The sequence below is a fragment of the Giraffa tippelskirchi genome, chromosome 8 (assembly GCF_054371585.1).
Source record: "Giraffa tippelskirchi isolate mGirTip1 chromosome 8, T2T-mGirTip1v1.2.pri, whole genome shotgun sequence".
Lineage (NCBI taxonomy): Eukaryota > Metazoa > Chordata > Mammalia > Artiodactyla > Giraffidae > Giraffa > Giraffa tippelskirchi.
The window spans coordinates 10,768,379-10,784,883 of record NC_137282.1 but is presented as its reverse complement, the minus strand read 5'-3'; the positions used below and the strand labels follow the sequence as shown (position 1 = coordinate 10,784,883).

The window sequence follows — 16,505 nt, the reverse complement described above, 5'->3', positions numbered from 1 at the left end:
GCTGCAGATGGCAGGATTTCCTTCTTTCTCAGGACTGAATATTTATATCTCATGTTTTCTTTGCTGATTCACGCTATCAGGAAGGGGGATATTCCCCCCTCATTGCCTTCTCTGGTTCTTTTGCCTGGTCAAATAATTAAAATGACATAAGACAGATTAACTGGAGAAATAAAATTTTAGTTCATACATATGAGAACCCCACATACATGAGGGAATCAGAGATCATATAAGAGGTTCAGAGATAGAAAGATAAAATGAGTTGTATATGCTGTCCTGCACTAAGGAATGAGATAGGGGCTTGGGACTTTTAAGGACAGGAGGGTTGTTCACAGGATGAGAAGAAGAGCAGATGTTTGGTAATTGTATATTTGCCCTGCCATCCAGATTGGGCCAGTGAGATAGAATTTATCTTTGATAATAGACCTTTTTCTGGGAGAAAAGGTCTTTAATTAAAATTCTTCTAGGTAGTTAAGGGAAGGGTAGTATTTTTTTTTTTTTTTGATAGCCTTTAGCTCAAAATAATCCATATGCTAAAGTGGTACATTTTTCAGTTGTTTCTTTTGCTGTGCAAAAACGTTTTAGCTTGATGAAGTCCCACTTTTTATTTTTGCCTTTGTTGCTAATGCATTTTAGCATTATTGATATGCTATTAATATGCTATTATTAATATTAGCTAATGCATATGCTAATGCATATTGAAAAAGTCATTACCAGGAGCCACGTTAAATAGATTTCCCCTTGTGTTTTCTTCTAGGTATTTTAAGGTTTCTGTTTTTGCATTTAAGTCTTTATGAATTTATTTTTTTTTTTTGAGCTGTGTGAGGTTGGGGATCAATTTCATTCTTTTGCATGTGGCTGTCCAGCTTTCTCAAAACTATTTGTTGAAGAGATTCTCCTTTCCTCATTGAGTATTCTTGACTCCCTTATCAAATCTTAGTTTAGCATACTGGGGTTTGTTTCTGGGCTCTCAATCTTATTCTATTGGTCTTTTTGTCTATTCTTATGCCAGTACTATAGTGTTTTAATTTCTATAGCTTTGTTATATAATTATAATAAGAAAGGTGTACCTCTAGCTTTGTTCTCTCTCAAGATTGCTTTGGCTACTCAGGATCTCTTATGGTTCCATACAAATTTTCAAATTGTTTTTTATATTTCTATGAAAAATACCTTTGGAATTTTGTTAGGGGTTGCCTTGCATCTGTAGATGGCATTGGGTGATATGGACTTCTTTTTTTCTTTAAATATTTATTTGACTCTCTCAGGTCTTAGTTGCAGCACACAGGATCTTTGTTACAACACAGAGGCTCTCTAGTTGTGGCACATAGTCTAAGTCCTTGCGGTGTGCAGACTTAGTTGCTCTGTGGCATGTGAGATCTTAGCTTCCTGACCAGAGATTGAACCCATGTCCCCTATACTGCAAGACAGATTCTTAACCACTAGTCCATCAGGGAAGTCCCTATATGGATATTTTAATGATGTAAATTCTTTTGACCCATGATAACAGAATATCTTTCTTTTTGTGTCTTCTTAGAGTTCTTTCATGAAGATCTTATAGTTTTCAGGCTATACATCTCTTACTTGGTTAAGTTTATTCCAAAGTATCATATTGATTTTGATGCTATTGGGAATGGAATTTTTTTAAAAAAATTTTCAGCTGTTGTTAGTGTACAGAAATTCAATTGATTTCTGTATGTTGACTTTCTATTTTTATTTTTTTTATATTTCTTTTTATTTTTAAAAAGCTGCTTGATCACAGCTTTGGATGAAGTCCAAGGTGCCTCTACTTTATTTTATTTATTTTTTTCCCATCCCCATTAACTTCTCTGGTTCTTTTGCCTGGTCAAATAATTAAAATGACAGAAGACAGATTAACTGGAGAAATAAGATTTAAGTTCATATATATGAGAACCCCACATACATGATTTTAAATAGCTCAGCAGGATTTCTTTCACCATTAGCTTTGTTAGTAGTAATGCTTCCTAAGACTCACTTGACTTCACACTCGAGGATGTCCAGCTTTGATGAGTGACCACACCATTGCGGTTATCTGGGTCGTTAAGACTTATTTGTATAATTATTCTGTGTATCCTTGCCACTCCTTCTTAATCTCTTTTGCTTCTGTTAGGTCCTTACTGTTTCTGTCCTTTATTGTGCCCATCCTTGCATGAAATATTCCTTTGATATCTCCAGTTTTCTTGAAGAGATTTCTAGTCTATACCATTCTATTGTGTCCCTCCACTTCTCTGTGTTGTTCACTTAAGAAGGTCTTCTTATCTCTCCTTGCTGTTCTCCGGAACTCTGAATTCAATTGGGTATATTTTCCCCTTTCTCCCTTGCTTTTCACTTCTCTTCTTTTCTCATCTATTTGTAAAGCCCCCTCAGACAACCACTTTGCCTTCTTGCATTTCTTTTTCTTTGGGATGGTTTGTTACAAATCTCTGTCCACAGTTGTTCAGGAACTCTGTCTACCAGATATAATCCCTTGCATCTATTCATCACTTCCACTGTATTAGGAATGTGATTAGGGTCATACCTGAATGGCCTATGGTTTTCCCTTCTTTCTTCAATTTAAGCCTGACTTTTGCAATAAGTAACTGTTGATCTGAGCCACAGTCAGCCCCAGGTCTTGTTTTTGCTGATTGTGTAGAGCTTCTCCATCTTCGTCTGAAAAGAATAAAATCAATCTGATTATGGTTTTGACCATCTGGTGATGTTCATGTATAGAGTCCTCTCTTGGGTTGTTGGAAAAGGGTATTTTTTTATGACCAGCGTGTTTTCTTGACAAAACTCTGTTAGCCTTTGTCCTGATTCATTTTGTTTTCCAAGACCAAACTTGCCTGTTATTCCGAGTATCTCTTGAATTCCTACTTTTGCATTCAAATCCCCTGTGATGAAAAGGACATCTTTTTTGTGTTAGTTCTAGAAGGTGTTGTATATCTTCAAACAACCGGTCAACTTTAACTTCTTACTCACAGTCGTTGGGGCATAGACTTGGTTTACTGTGACGTTGAATGGTTTGCCTTGGAAACAAATTGAGATCATTCTGTCATTTTTGAGGTTTCACCCAAGTACTGCATTTCAGACTCTTTCGTTGACTATGAGGGCTTCTCCATTTCTTCTAAGGGATTCTTGACAATAGTAGTAGATATAATGGTCATCCTAATTAAATTTGCCTATTCCTATCTATTTTGGTTCACTGATTCCTAAGATGTTGATGTTCAATCTTGCAGTCTCCTGCTTGACCACGTTCAGTTTACCTTGATTCATGGACCTAACATTCCAGGTTCCTATGCAATATTGTTCTTTACAGGATCAGACTTTATTTTCACCACCAGATGTATCCACAACTAAGTGTTGTTTCTGCTTTGGCCCAGCCCCTTCATTCTTTCTGGAGCTGTTAATCATTGCCCTCTGCTCTACGCCAGTAGCTCTACGCTACTTCTGACCTGGGGGCTCATCTTCTGGTGTCGTATCTTTTTGCTTTTTCATACTGTTCATGGCTTTTTCCAGGCAAGAATACTGGAATGGGTTGCCATTACCTCCACCAGTGGACCATGTTTTGTCAGAACTATTCACTGTAACCTGTCCATCTTGGGTGGCTCTACATATGGTTCATAGCTTCATTGATGGTGAAGCAAGCCCCTTTGCCACAACAAAGCTGTGATCTATGAAGGGGATTGTGCCTCATAGCATTTGATAATAGGGTAGAGGGAATCTAAATACACCATTTGGACTATGGAAGGGCAAATTCTCTTAGTTTGTAGACTTGGTCAGAATACTGGACTTAAGGAAATATTTAACATGCGATTTCACATTTTCAACATATTGCCTTTTGGTGTTTCCATATTACCGTGCAAAACCCAGACTGAGCTGAGAGAAAGTCCGTAACATGAGAGAGAATATTCAAGAGAGAAATTAATAATAGGGCACATTGGTACCTTTAGAAGGAATATTTTACTAATACTTGGATTAGTAAAGATAGGGTTGGATGAAGAATATTCCTAACCTGGTAGTCTCAGATTCACAACTGAACTGATTAAACACTGTCAATACTCAGAATAATGTTACCTGCCCTCATAGTATGTGCACAATCACTTTTGATGGGCTAATGTATAAAAATTGTAGAAAGAGATAGAATTAGGAGAAGGCAAAAAATTCTAATAAATAGTTGAGGAAAATATAAAATCATGGAAATGGCTGATAAATAGGAGAAACCTTCTCAGACTTTAAAGAAAATGGAGAAGGATTAGATTGGAATTGAGTGACTAAATAATATCATCTTAATTTTAATAATAATCCACTAAGGTAGATATTATTAATACTTTTCTATTTTCTGGATGGTCAGTTAGACTTAGCACGGTTCATTCTGGAGAAAGTAACTTTGCTAGGTGGAACTCTTAAGATATTCCCCATCATTACTGTGGTATTTTCTTGGAGAATCCTCCCTCTGAGTTGGGTGAGAACCAGTGACTATATGGTGGACTATTGTCCCTATGATTAGTTTATACAGAAAATATGAAGGGATTTTAAAGACCTAATTAAGGTCCATAATTAGTCGACTTTGAATCAGTCCAAAGGAGATCAGATCATTCTAAGTGGAGCCTTACCTAATAATATGAGCCCTTAAAAGATGGGAAATGTCAGAAGATTCTTTTCTGGCTTGGGAGAAATCAGTTCAGTTCAGTCGCTCAGTCATGTCCGACTCTCTGCGACCCCATGGACTGCAGCACGCCAGGCTTCCCTGTCCATCACCAACTCCCAGAGCTTACTCAAACTCATGCCCATCAAGTCAGTGATGCCATCCAACCATCTCATCCTCTGTCATCCCCTTCTCCTCCCAGCTTCGATCTCTCTCAGCATCAGGGTCTTCTCCAAAGAGTCAGTTCTTTGCATCAGGTGATCAAAGTTTTGGAGTTTCAGCTTCAACATCAGTCCTTCCAATGGACACCCAGGACTGATCTCCTTTAGGATGGACTGGTTGGATCTCCTTGCAGTTCAAGGGACTCTGAAGAGTCTTCTCCAACACCACAGTTCAAAAGCATCAATTCTTTGGCACTCAGCTTTCTTTATAGTCCAACTCACATCCATACATGACTACTGGAAAAACCATAGCTTTGACCAGATGGACCTTTGTTGGCAAAGTAATGTCTCTGCTTGTTAATATGCTGTCTAGGTTGGTCATAACTTTTCTTCCAAGGAGCAAGCATCTTTTAATTTCATGGCTGCAGTCACCATCTACAGTGATTTTGGAGCCCAAGAAAATAAAGTCTCTCACTGTTTCCATTGTTTCCCCACCTATTTGCCATGAAGTGATGGGACCAGATGCCATGACCTTAGTTTTGTGAATGTTAAGTTTTAAGCCAACTTTTTCTGTTTCCTCTTTCACTTTCATCAAGAGGCTCTTTAGTTCTTCTTCACTTTCTGCTTTAAGAGTGATGTCATCTGCATTTCTGAGGTTATTGATATTTCTCCCGGCAATCTTGATTCCAGCTTGTGCTTCATCCAGCCGGGCATTTCTCATGATGTACTCTGCATATAAGTAAGAAGGGTGACAGTATATAGCCTTGACATACTCCTTTCCTGATTTGGAGCCATTCTGTTATTCCATATCCAGTTCTAACTGTTGCTTCTTGACCTGCATACAGATTTCTCAGGAGGTAGGTCAGGTGGTCTGGTATTCCCATTGCTTTAAGAATTTTCCACAGTTTGTTGTGATCTAAACAGTCAAAGGCTTTGGCAAAGAAATAGAGAAAAACAATAGAATGGGAAAGACTAGAGATTTCTTCAAGAAGATTAGAGATACCTAGGGAACATTTCATGCAGAAGACCTAACAGAAGGAGAAGATATTAAGAAGAGGTGGCAACAATACACAGAAGAACTATACGAAAAGATCTTCATGACCCAGATAACCATGATGGTGTGATCACTCACCTAGAGCCAGACGTCCTGGAATGCAAAGTCAAGTGGACCTTAGGAAGCTTCGCTACGAACAAAGCTAGTGGAGGTGATGGAATTCCAGTGGAGCTATTTCAAATCCTAAAAGATGATACTTGGAAAGTGCTGCACTCAGTATGCCGGGAAATTTGGAAAACTCAGCAGTGGCCACAGGACTGGAAGAGGTCAGTTTTCATTCCAATCCCAAAGAAAGAAATGCCAAAGAATGTTCAAATGACCACACAATTGCACTCATCTCACACGCTAGCAAAGTTATGCTCAAAATTCTCCAAGCCAGGCTTCAACAGTACGTGAACTATGAACTTCCAGATGTTCAAGCTGGATTTAGAAAAGGCAGAGGAACCAGAGATCAAATTTCCAACATCTGTTGGATCATCGAAAAAGCAAGAGAGTTCCAGAAAAACATCTAGTTCTACTTCATTGGGAGAAATAAGCAGCCATTTTTGTGAGAGGGCCATGTCACTAGGACCTGAGGGGGAGTTCCTAGGGCCAAGAGCAATCCCTGACAGATAGTTAGTAACAAAATGAAGCAATGACTACAAAAAAATGAATTCTTCACAGAGATTGAAAGAGGACTCTAGGCTCAAATGAGGCTGTAACCCCAGCCAGGAACTTTATTTCAGCCTTGAGACCCTGAACAGAGAACCTACTTGTGCTTTGCCAGACTTCCTATTTTCAGAAACTGTGACATGGGTGTTGTTTTAAGGTGTCGAGATTTTGGTAATTTTTTACACAGTGATAGAAAGCTAATACAGTAACAAAGGAAAAATAGGTAAATATATATGGATTAGCAATTTTGGTCCCTTCAGACTTTCTGAAGGTATGAAGTTATTTAATGAGTTTTTGTTTTTTTTTTTAATAGACCTGGCCTTTTAGAAATTCCTACTCAGAATCTAGGAGAACAAGAATAGTTTTCTTGTATTCTCTTGCTGTTGCCTTCTTTCACAGAGCTCTCTTAAGATTTATACTTTTACAACTCTCCTCTGGTGCCTCGGATGGTAAAGAATCCACCTACAATGCAGGAGACCCAGGTGTGATCCCTGGATCAGAAAGATCCCATGGAGAACGGAATGGTATCCCACTCCAGTACTCTTGCCTGGAGAATTCTTTGAAAGAGAAGCCCGGTGAGCTACAGTTCATGGAGCTGCAAAGAGTCGGACGTGATTGAGCGACTTAACACTTTCACTTTCAACTCTCCTCTACCCTCATAGTATCTTTTGAGCAACAAATGACTAAAATGAATTAAAAGGAGAAATAATCATGAGGATTACTTTTCACTTCATTTCTCTCTTCTTAAAACTTCACTAGAGAGCTTTTGAATAGATGACAGTGATAGAGAAAAAAAGCAAAGAAACATATGAGGAAATTGAGGAAGTTTTAATTTAAATATGTTTAAATTTTAATTTAAAGGAAGTTTTAATACAAATATATTTCTAACTTTGACAGGTTCAAAAAATGCTCCATTTGCCTGCTATGAAGAAATACAGTCTCAAACTGATAGGTTTGGCAACTGTGGTAAAGAAGGAGCCAGATATAAATTTTGCCCATGGAGGTATGCTATGCAAATACTGAAAATTCCTATCTTATATACTATAAAATTCTGTTTTTATTTTTCCACTGTGTATGTCATTAATTCCAGTGGTTTAAGGTATCACATGTGTGAAGGAGTTAATCTGAAATCAAAATCTCTAATCTTGACATCATTCTTGTACTACAGGCTTATTGAATTTCAACCTGATTTTTAAACATTTATATGTAGATGATTACTAGGCTCCAAGTTCTGATCCAAGATTGAAATTAATGATAGCCATTGCACCTTTCCTGTCTGAACATACTCATTATTTTAAAAATGAAAATACTATCCCCATTCATTTGAATGCTTGCCCAAGCTGAAGACTGCCCAGTGTCTCTAAAATGAAGTTCAATTTCTCCTGCATCTGAAGAGCCCATTCTTTGATATTTTGGTCATGAATTTCTTTTAACAAATATTTTTAAAGAACCTACTATATGCTGGCCACTAGCTAGTTAGATACAAGTTAGCAAAACATACATGAGTCTTGTACTCATGAGAAGGAAATGGCAACCCACTCCAGTATTCTTGCCTGGAGAATCCCAGGGACAGAGGAGCCTGGTGGGCTGCCATCTATAGGGTCGCACAGAGTAAGACACGACTGAAGTGACTTAGCAGCAGCAGCAGCAAACATATCATCTAACTTTATGCTTCTTATAACATTACTTCCTTCATAAGTAATGCTTATGCTATGACATTTGTTTCAAAATACGTTACTGTGCCTGTTGAAATTCTACTAATTCGTAAGCTTGGACTCAGATGGCATCTTCTCTATGAGGTTTCCCTGACTACTAAGTTAGAATATATCTTCATCTTAAATCGGAGAAGGCAATGGCAGCCCACTCCAGTACTCTTGCCTGGAAAATCCCATGGGCAGAGGAGCCAGGTAGGCTGCAGTCCATGGGGTCGTGAAGAGTCTGACACAACTGAGCGACTTCACTTTCACTTTTCACTTTCATGCATTGGAGAAGGAAATGGCAACCCACTCCAGTGTTCTTGCCTGGAGAATCCCAGGGACAGCGGAGCCTGGTGGGCTGCCGTCTATGGGGTCGCACAGAGTCGGACACGACTGAAGTGACTTAGCAGCAGCAGCATCTTAAATATCTTTAAGAATCTACTTGTTTCATTCACAGCACATTTAATGAGATTTATGTCATATTTAGTATTAGACTGTAAGGTCTTTGAGGGTAGAGGTCACAATTTAGTTTCTGCTCCTCTACAGAGAGATATAAAATGCTTGACTGAATTATTTGTTTGACAATCAGTACACCAATCTGTATAGTGAATAAAAAGATCATTAGTATCATTGAAAGATAAGCTTGTATCAGTGGCTTTACATTTTACTTTAAATGTTAGCAGTCAAGTGTTACATTTCCTTAGATATATTGCCATAAATGGAGAACCATTCTTTAATTTTTTGGTCAAAGAAAGAAAATATGAAACATTCACAATAAATGCCTGATCTATAATAATCATATATTTTTATTATGTTTGCAGGAGTCTTATATGTGGAAGATTAATCTGTACCTACCCACTTCAAACTCCTTTCCTTCGAGACAGTGCTTCCGTGATTTATGCTTTTGTGCGAAGCACTGTATGTATAACAATGCACTATGCAACAACGGGTAAAGAAGATCCACTCATGGTCAATAATGGCTCTATTTGTGATAAAGAGAGGGTAAATAGCTTAAAATCAATTTAAAAAATGAATTCTATTAATTTCTCTTGTGGCTCAGTTGGTAAAGAATCTGCCTGCAATGTGGGAGACCTGGGTTAGATCTCTGGATTGGGAAGATCCCCTGGAGGAAGACATGGCAACCCACTCCAGTATTCCTATCTGGAGAATCCCATGGAAAGAGGAGCCTGGAGGGCTACAGTCCATGGGGTCGCAAAGAGTTGGACATGACTGAGCGACTAAGCACACATATAACCATAACCTTAAATATTTGGATAAGGAGAAAATGAATAAGCTTCAGTTGGTCTCTGAGGCAAATGGGAGTGTTTGTTCCTTTTTAGAATTTCAGTGTTATAAGTAAGGAAACTCCAAGAGTTTTGGGACGGGAGTGTGGAGGAGAGAGGTCTTGGGAATACTTGTGGTTAAATATTCCATAACTTGGGAATTCACTTTTATTCTTGGAGAAGAAAGAAGAAATCCCACTTAATTATATATGTCTCTTGTGACCCAGTAGATAGGAGTACAACTTAGATGGTACTGCAAGGAGTAAATCTTTACCTCTTGGGTTTTGACATTTTGCAGTTTACCCAACCAGTTTGAGATATCACAGCTGTGTGTAAAATGGGGATAATAATAACATTTACTCCATGGAGTTATTGCAAAGATTAAATGAGATGATACTATAAAGTGTGTAGTACAATGCCCAACACATAGTAAGAACTAAATATAGGTTGGCTATTATTCTTGGTTGTTGTTATAATTGGTTATCTATGAGACCAAACAACAAAATCTGGAGAAAGCATGGAATAAATTTACTTCAGAATCTCATTTAGTGAGTAGCCAGAAATTTGCTCATGAGGATCTGTCATATAGAATAAAGTGTAGCCTTTAAAGACAGAAGCACAGAGATCTGAATTTTGACTCTTCCTCCTTACCTGACAGATGATTTTGAATAAAATATTAAATATGTAAAATGAATGTATGTATTAATAGCCATTTTTGGTGATCTGATAGTTTAAATGAAATTTGCCACAGATGAAGTATATAGTCTCCTTCATATTGCCTTCCTCTTCATGCCTAGAAGTCATGAATATCTCCTTGAAGGACAAATATGCCAGGGAGCTCAGTAGATGTGTTTATGCCATGGAGCCAAAGCAATTAAAAAATGAGACACAGTCAATGGATACTTTGAAATTATTCGTGATTTAGTAATAACATAATCTTTTCTATAACATGGGCAGTTCTTCTCAGTGATGCCATATGAAAACAAATTTTACCAGGTAGCTCTTAATGATGCTATAAATCATACATGATGAAACACTCTTGGGAATTTTGTTTCTGTCAGTAGTGTCCTTAAGTAGCAGGACTTCGTCTCAATTTCAACTGAGGCAGACAAACAAATACAGTACATTCTAGAGAGTTGTTAGACACACTGTGGGGGCCAAGAACTAATGAGAAGACTGAGCACATTAGAAGCTTCCAAGGTTAGGTTGTCAGGATTTAGAAAGTGTTCGTGAGGTCATTTCTTTGAAGAGTATTGTACTTTCGTGTTTAAAAGGAAATGATTTTCACATTATTTCATTTTAACCTTGATACAAATCTTGAATGCTTTAGAAAAAGTATTATGGTACTCATTTAAGAAAACTGCAACTTAGGAAGTTGATATTGCTAGAAATAAAGGAGTTAGGAATATATCCTGAATCCTCTGATTATTATACTTTATAGTTAAAAGAATTAATATCTGGATATCAAAATATTCCACAATAGAATGTTAGGTATCTGTAGTAAATTTAGATGAAAACTTAAAATATCTTTTTTAGGGGACTCTAATAATAATAGCTCATGTTTATGAAAACTCCTGTTTATTGATTTTCTTTCTATGTAAACTTTTTATATATGCAAGGAATACAGGATATTATTTAAACTGTGCTCTTAAGGACGGTTTTGTTAGATTTCAGGCTATTGTAATAAAAAGTGGTTTTTCTTTTGGTTATGATTTTTTATTTCAGTCTTGTTTCATTTGTTACTCCCATATGCCTGCCCTGAATAATTTTTTGGACTGTCTTTTTAAGAACAATTTTAGATTCACAACAAAATTGAGAGGAAATTATATAGAGATTTCTCTTATACACTGTGACCCCACATAAGCATATGTTACCATGTTATTAACTTCTTCCATCAGTGTGGTATATTTCTTACAACTGATCAGCCTACATTGACATATGATTATTACACAAAGGAAATAGTTTACATAAACCTTCACTCTTGGTGTTGTACATACTATTAGTTTATGGCCTATATTATTTTTCTTCTCTCTAAAGAACTTCTTTTAACATGTCTTGTAAGGCAGCTCTACTAGTGAAAAATTCTCTCAATTTCTGCATGTCTGAGAGAGCCTTTATTTCTCCTTCACTTTTGAAGGAAAATTTCACAGTATATAGAATTCTAGATTGGGGATTTTTTTTCTGTCAGTATTTTACTCCACTCTCTTCTGACTGCCTGGCTTCTGAGGAGAAGTGAGATATAATTCTTATCATTGTTTCTCTATAGGTAAGTTTTATTTTTTAATCTTGCTTTTTAAAAGATTTATTCTTTGATTTTCTGTTTGGACATGTTATGCCTAGATGTAGTGGGTTTGGTTTTTTTTTTGGTATTTATCCTGCTTATTGTTTTCTGAATTTCCTAAAACTGTGGTTTCGTGTCTGATATTAATTTGGGGAAAATTCTCAGTCACAAAGATTCGGATATGACTGAAGCGACTTAGCATGCACATTGTTTCAAATATTTCTTCTGTTCCTTTTTCTTTTTCTTCTGGCATTTCCATTACATATACATTATGCTTTTTTGTAGTTGTCCCTTGAATATTCTTTATTTTTTGTCTTTGTTCTTTTTGCTTTTTTGTTTTCAAGGATTCTTTTGATATATCCTCTAGCTCAGAGATTCTTTCCTCAGCTACGTGCAGTATACTAATAAGCCAGTTAAAGGCATTATTCATTTTTGTTAGTGCTTTTTTTCATTCCAGCGTTTATTTTTTTTCCCTTGGGATTGCTGTCTCTCTGCTTCCATTGCCTATCTGTTCCTGCATGCTATCTACTTTGTCTGTTAGAGCCCTTAACATGTTAATCATGAGTGAGTGAGTGTTCGCTAGGTTGTGTCTGATTCTTTGCGAGCCCATGGACTGTTCCCACCAGGCTCCTCTGTCCATGGGATTCTCCAGGCAAGAATACTGGAATGGGTTGCCATTTCCTTCTCGTAGTTGTTTTAAACTCCAAGGCTGATAATTTCAGTATTCCTGACAATGTGTGATTCTGATACTTGCTCCATTTTTCAAATTGTGTGTTTTGGCTTTTAATATAACATTATCTGTTTTCTTGAGAGCTGAGCATGATGTGCCAGGCAAAAGAACTGCTGTAAACAGACCTTTAGTAATGTGGTGAGGTGTTGTGACAGAGAAATATTCTTCAGTCCTGTGATTAGATCTGTCCTTCAGTGAACCTGTGCCTTTGGACCGTGGACTTCACAGTGTTTTTCAGGCTTTGTTTTGTTTTGTTTTGTTTTGTTTTCCTTCCCTTAGATGGGACAGTATGGCTGGAGCAGGCTGGAGTTGGGTATTTCTCTTTTCACATATGGAAGGTTCAGAGCAGACTGATATTGGGTATTTCCCTTCTCCCAGATCAATTAGGCTCTGATAGAACACAAGCAGATTAGGCTGTAATTATTAATAACTCGTTTCTCCTGAGGACCAGCTTTGTTGGTCCTCAGACTGCTCTGGCTACTTCAAAATGGTTTCTTTTCCCCTCCTTCCGCAAGATAACAAGAAAAAGTTTCTCTAATATTTACTGTGAGGACCTGGTTGAGCTCCTGGACATACACCACATGAAACAGTTGGGAGTTCCTCATGACTAGGTACCTCTGGAGTTTTTAAGTCTCGGGGTTGTCCTCATGGAGGCTCTCACAATTCATCAGTTACTTTCTTTCCCTGGCACTGGTATCTGAGCTTTCTGCTTGTTAATCTTTGCTCTGTAAGCTGTGACTCCCTACATTTGCTTATCTGTCTCTCCACTTTGAGAGCAGTGATTTGCCATCAAACCACTTTTATGGATCCTAAAATAGTTTTGGCTTTTTCAGTCTGTTCAACTTTTTCATTGTTTTTAGGATGGAGTGGCAACTTCCAAGCTTCTTTTTACATGGGGAAGTAATAACATAAACCTGAATCATTTCTTAAAATTTTATTTTTAAAAATACTTTATTTTTTAGAAAAGTTTTAAGTTCACATCAAAAGTTGTGGAAAATACAGGGAATTTCCATGTACCATTTACCCCTACATAAGTGCAGACTCCACTATCCACAATGCTACACCAAAAGTCCATGATTTACATTAAATTTATCTGAAAAGTCCCCAAATATTTGTAGCTTAAACTATACATTTCTAAATAACACTTACGCCAAAGGAGAAATCTCAAGAGATTTGAAAAACACTTTGCGTTAAATGAAAATGAGAATATAACATTAAAGTTTGTGGGATGCAGCAGAAGCGGTACTTAATGGAAATTTACTGCACTGAATAGCTGTTGTCCTGTGTTATAAAGTTACTGATGGTAATGTTAAGATCACTGGACTCCTCTAACTTGGAAAAAAATTTGTTTGTTTTTCTTTAGATTTGTGTAAATCGTGAATGTTTAGAAGTAAGGCCGTTTATAGACAAATTAAATCAGTGTTCACAAAAGTGCAATGGAAATGGAGTAAGTAAGCACATGATTCATATTTTCCCAAATTATATCTCTCTTAGATACTTTTCAGCATCAGTCATTAATTTATTTAACATTTATTGGGTTTCTACCATGTGCTAGGACCTGTTGTATCTAGCTATATGGGGCTGAATCAGATTGCTAAATTTGTTGCCATTTGCGTTAGGAACATTTTACAGCATTAAATTGCTGATGCCTTTAGCAGATTTATTATTATAGTTGCGTACTTTTCAGAGGTGTTAAATATTCCAATAAATACATTAACCTGTTCATTGCAGGAAGGTAATTATGCTAAAATTTGTGTGTCTGTGAATACATAGTGTGAGGGAAAACTGTTTTATCCCTCTTTTTATAATAGACTTTTCTCCCCATTGAGGCCAATTTATTTCCCATACCAAAAAAGTAATAGTGCAGTGGATAGAAAGTTGGATTGTCAATGTCAAGTGATAGTGGAACACACCTATTTTATTTTCTTTCTTCTTTAAAAATTTTTATTGGAATATAGTTGATTTACAGTGTTGTGTTAGCTTTAGGTATACAACAAAATGAATCAGTTACACATACACATAGCCATATCTTTTTAGATTTTTCCCATATATGTTATTACAGAATATTGAGTAGTGTTCCCTGTGCATACAGTAAGTCCTATCAGTTTTCTGTTTTATATATAGTATTGTTTACCTGTTAATCCCAAGATCCTAATTTATCCTTCCCTCACCAACTTTCACCTTTGGTAACTATAAGTTTGTTTTTACATCTGTAACTCTATTTCGGTTTTGTAGGTAAGTACATTTGTAGCCTTTTTTTTAGATTCCACATGTAAGCGATATCATGTAATATTTGTCTTTCCCTGTCTGACTTACTTAATTCAGTATGACAATCTCTAGGTCCATCCATGTTGCTTCAAATGGCATTATTTTGTTCTTTTTTTATAAATGGCTGAGGAATATTCCATTGTACACATGTAGCACACCTTCTTTATCCATTCCTCTGCCAATGGGCATTTAGGTTGCTTCCATGTCTTGGCTATTGTAAACAGTGCTGCTATGAACGTGGAGGTGCATGTGTACTTTTGGACCAATGGCTTTTTTTGCAGATCTAGAACAAAAAAAGATCTTAAAATTTGTATGGAACACAGGAAACACAAAAGACCCCAGACAGCCAAAGCAATCTTGAAAAATTGAAATCTTGAAAGAAAAAATAAAACTGGAAGAATCAGGCTCCTTGACTTCAGACTATACTACAAAGCTACAGTAATCAAAACAGTATGGTACTGGCACAGAAATAAAAGTATAGATCAATGGAACAGGATAGAAAACCCAGAAATAAACCCACAACCTATGACCAATTAATCTATAACAAAGGAGGCAAGAATACATGAAAAAAAGACAATCTCTTCAATAAGTGATGCTTACTGAAAAACTGGACAGCTACATGTAAAAGAATAAAATTAGAATAGTCTCTAATATCACACACAAAAATAAACTCAAAATGGATTAAAGACCTAAATACAAGACCAGATACTATAAAACTCTTAGAGAAAAACATAGGCAGAACACTCTATGATATGAAAATAGCAGTGATATCTTTTTGGGCCTACTTCCTAGAGTAATGGAAATAAAGACAAAATAAACAGATGGGACTTAATTATACTTAAAAGCTTTTGCACAGCAAAGGAAACCATAAATAACTACATAAGACAACCTACATAATGCATATATGCAAATGATGTAACTGATAAAGGATTAATCTCCAAAATATACAAATAGCTCATACAGCTCAATATAAAAAAGAAAAAAAGTGAAAAAGTGGGCAGACCTAGTTAGACTTTTCTCCAAAGAAGACATACAGATGACCAACAAGCACATGAAAAAAATGCTCAAGTTACTAATTGTTAGAGAAATGCAAATCAAAACTAAAATGAGTTATCACCTCACACTGGTCAGAACTGCTATCATCAAAGAAATGTATAAGCAATAAATATGGCAAAGGATGTGGAGGAAAGGGAAGCCTCCTACACTGTTTGTGGGAATGCAAACTGGTACAGCCAAGGGAGAATAGTGTCAAGCTTCCTTGAAAAACTAAAAACAGAACTACCATATGACCCAGCAATCCCACTCCTAGGCATATATCTGGAGAAAACCAAAATTCAACAATATCCTTCAGTTCAGTGTTCATTACAGCACTATTCACAGCAGAACATGGAAGCAACCTAAATGTCCATCAAGGGAGGAATGGATAAAGAAAATGCAGTACATATATACAGTGGAACTTAACCCAGCCATAAAAACAAGCAAAATTGTGTCATTTGCAGAGATGTGGAGGGACTTAGAGACTGTCATACAGACTGAAGTAAGTCAGAGAAACATATCTTTTATATGTGGAATTCAGCAAAATGGTACAGATGAACTTATTTGCAAAGCATAAAGACACAGAGATCAAACATATGGATACCCATGGAGGGAGGGGGGTGGTGGGATGAATTGGGAGATTGGGATTGACGTATATACACCATTGATAATATGTATAAAATAGATAACCAATGAGAATGTACTG

The 16,505-nt window shown here is 36.6% G+C and overlaps 1 protein-coding gene across 7 annotated transcripts in view; it reads left to right on the top strand.

The window, feature by feature from the left end:
• Window positions 1-16,505, top strand: part of ADAM32 (ADAM metallopeptidase domain 32) — a 252,915-nt gene that overhangs the window by 84,958 nt on the left and 151,452 nt on the right. For 4 of the 7 annotated variants that reach the window (XR_014063396.1, XM_081524007.1, XM_081524006.1 and 1 more), the window contains exons 15-16: window positions 7,403-7,508; window positions 9,024-9,204. Coding sequence is in view for 5 of the 7 variants with exons in the window: in XM_081524007.1 (XP_081380133.1) it covers window positions 7,403-7,508; window positions 9,024-9,204 (287 nt within the window). In the remaining 2 variants the exon portion in view is untranslated. Of the gene's footprint in view, window positions 1-7,402; window positions 7,509-9,023; window positions 9,205-13,859; window positions 13,944-16,505 lie in introns of all 7 variants that reach the window. The other 3 variants (XR_014063397.1, XM_081524005.1, XM_081524010.1) reach the window with 1 other exon arrangement.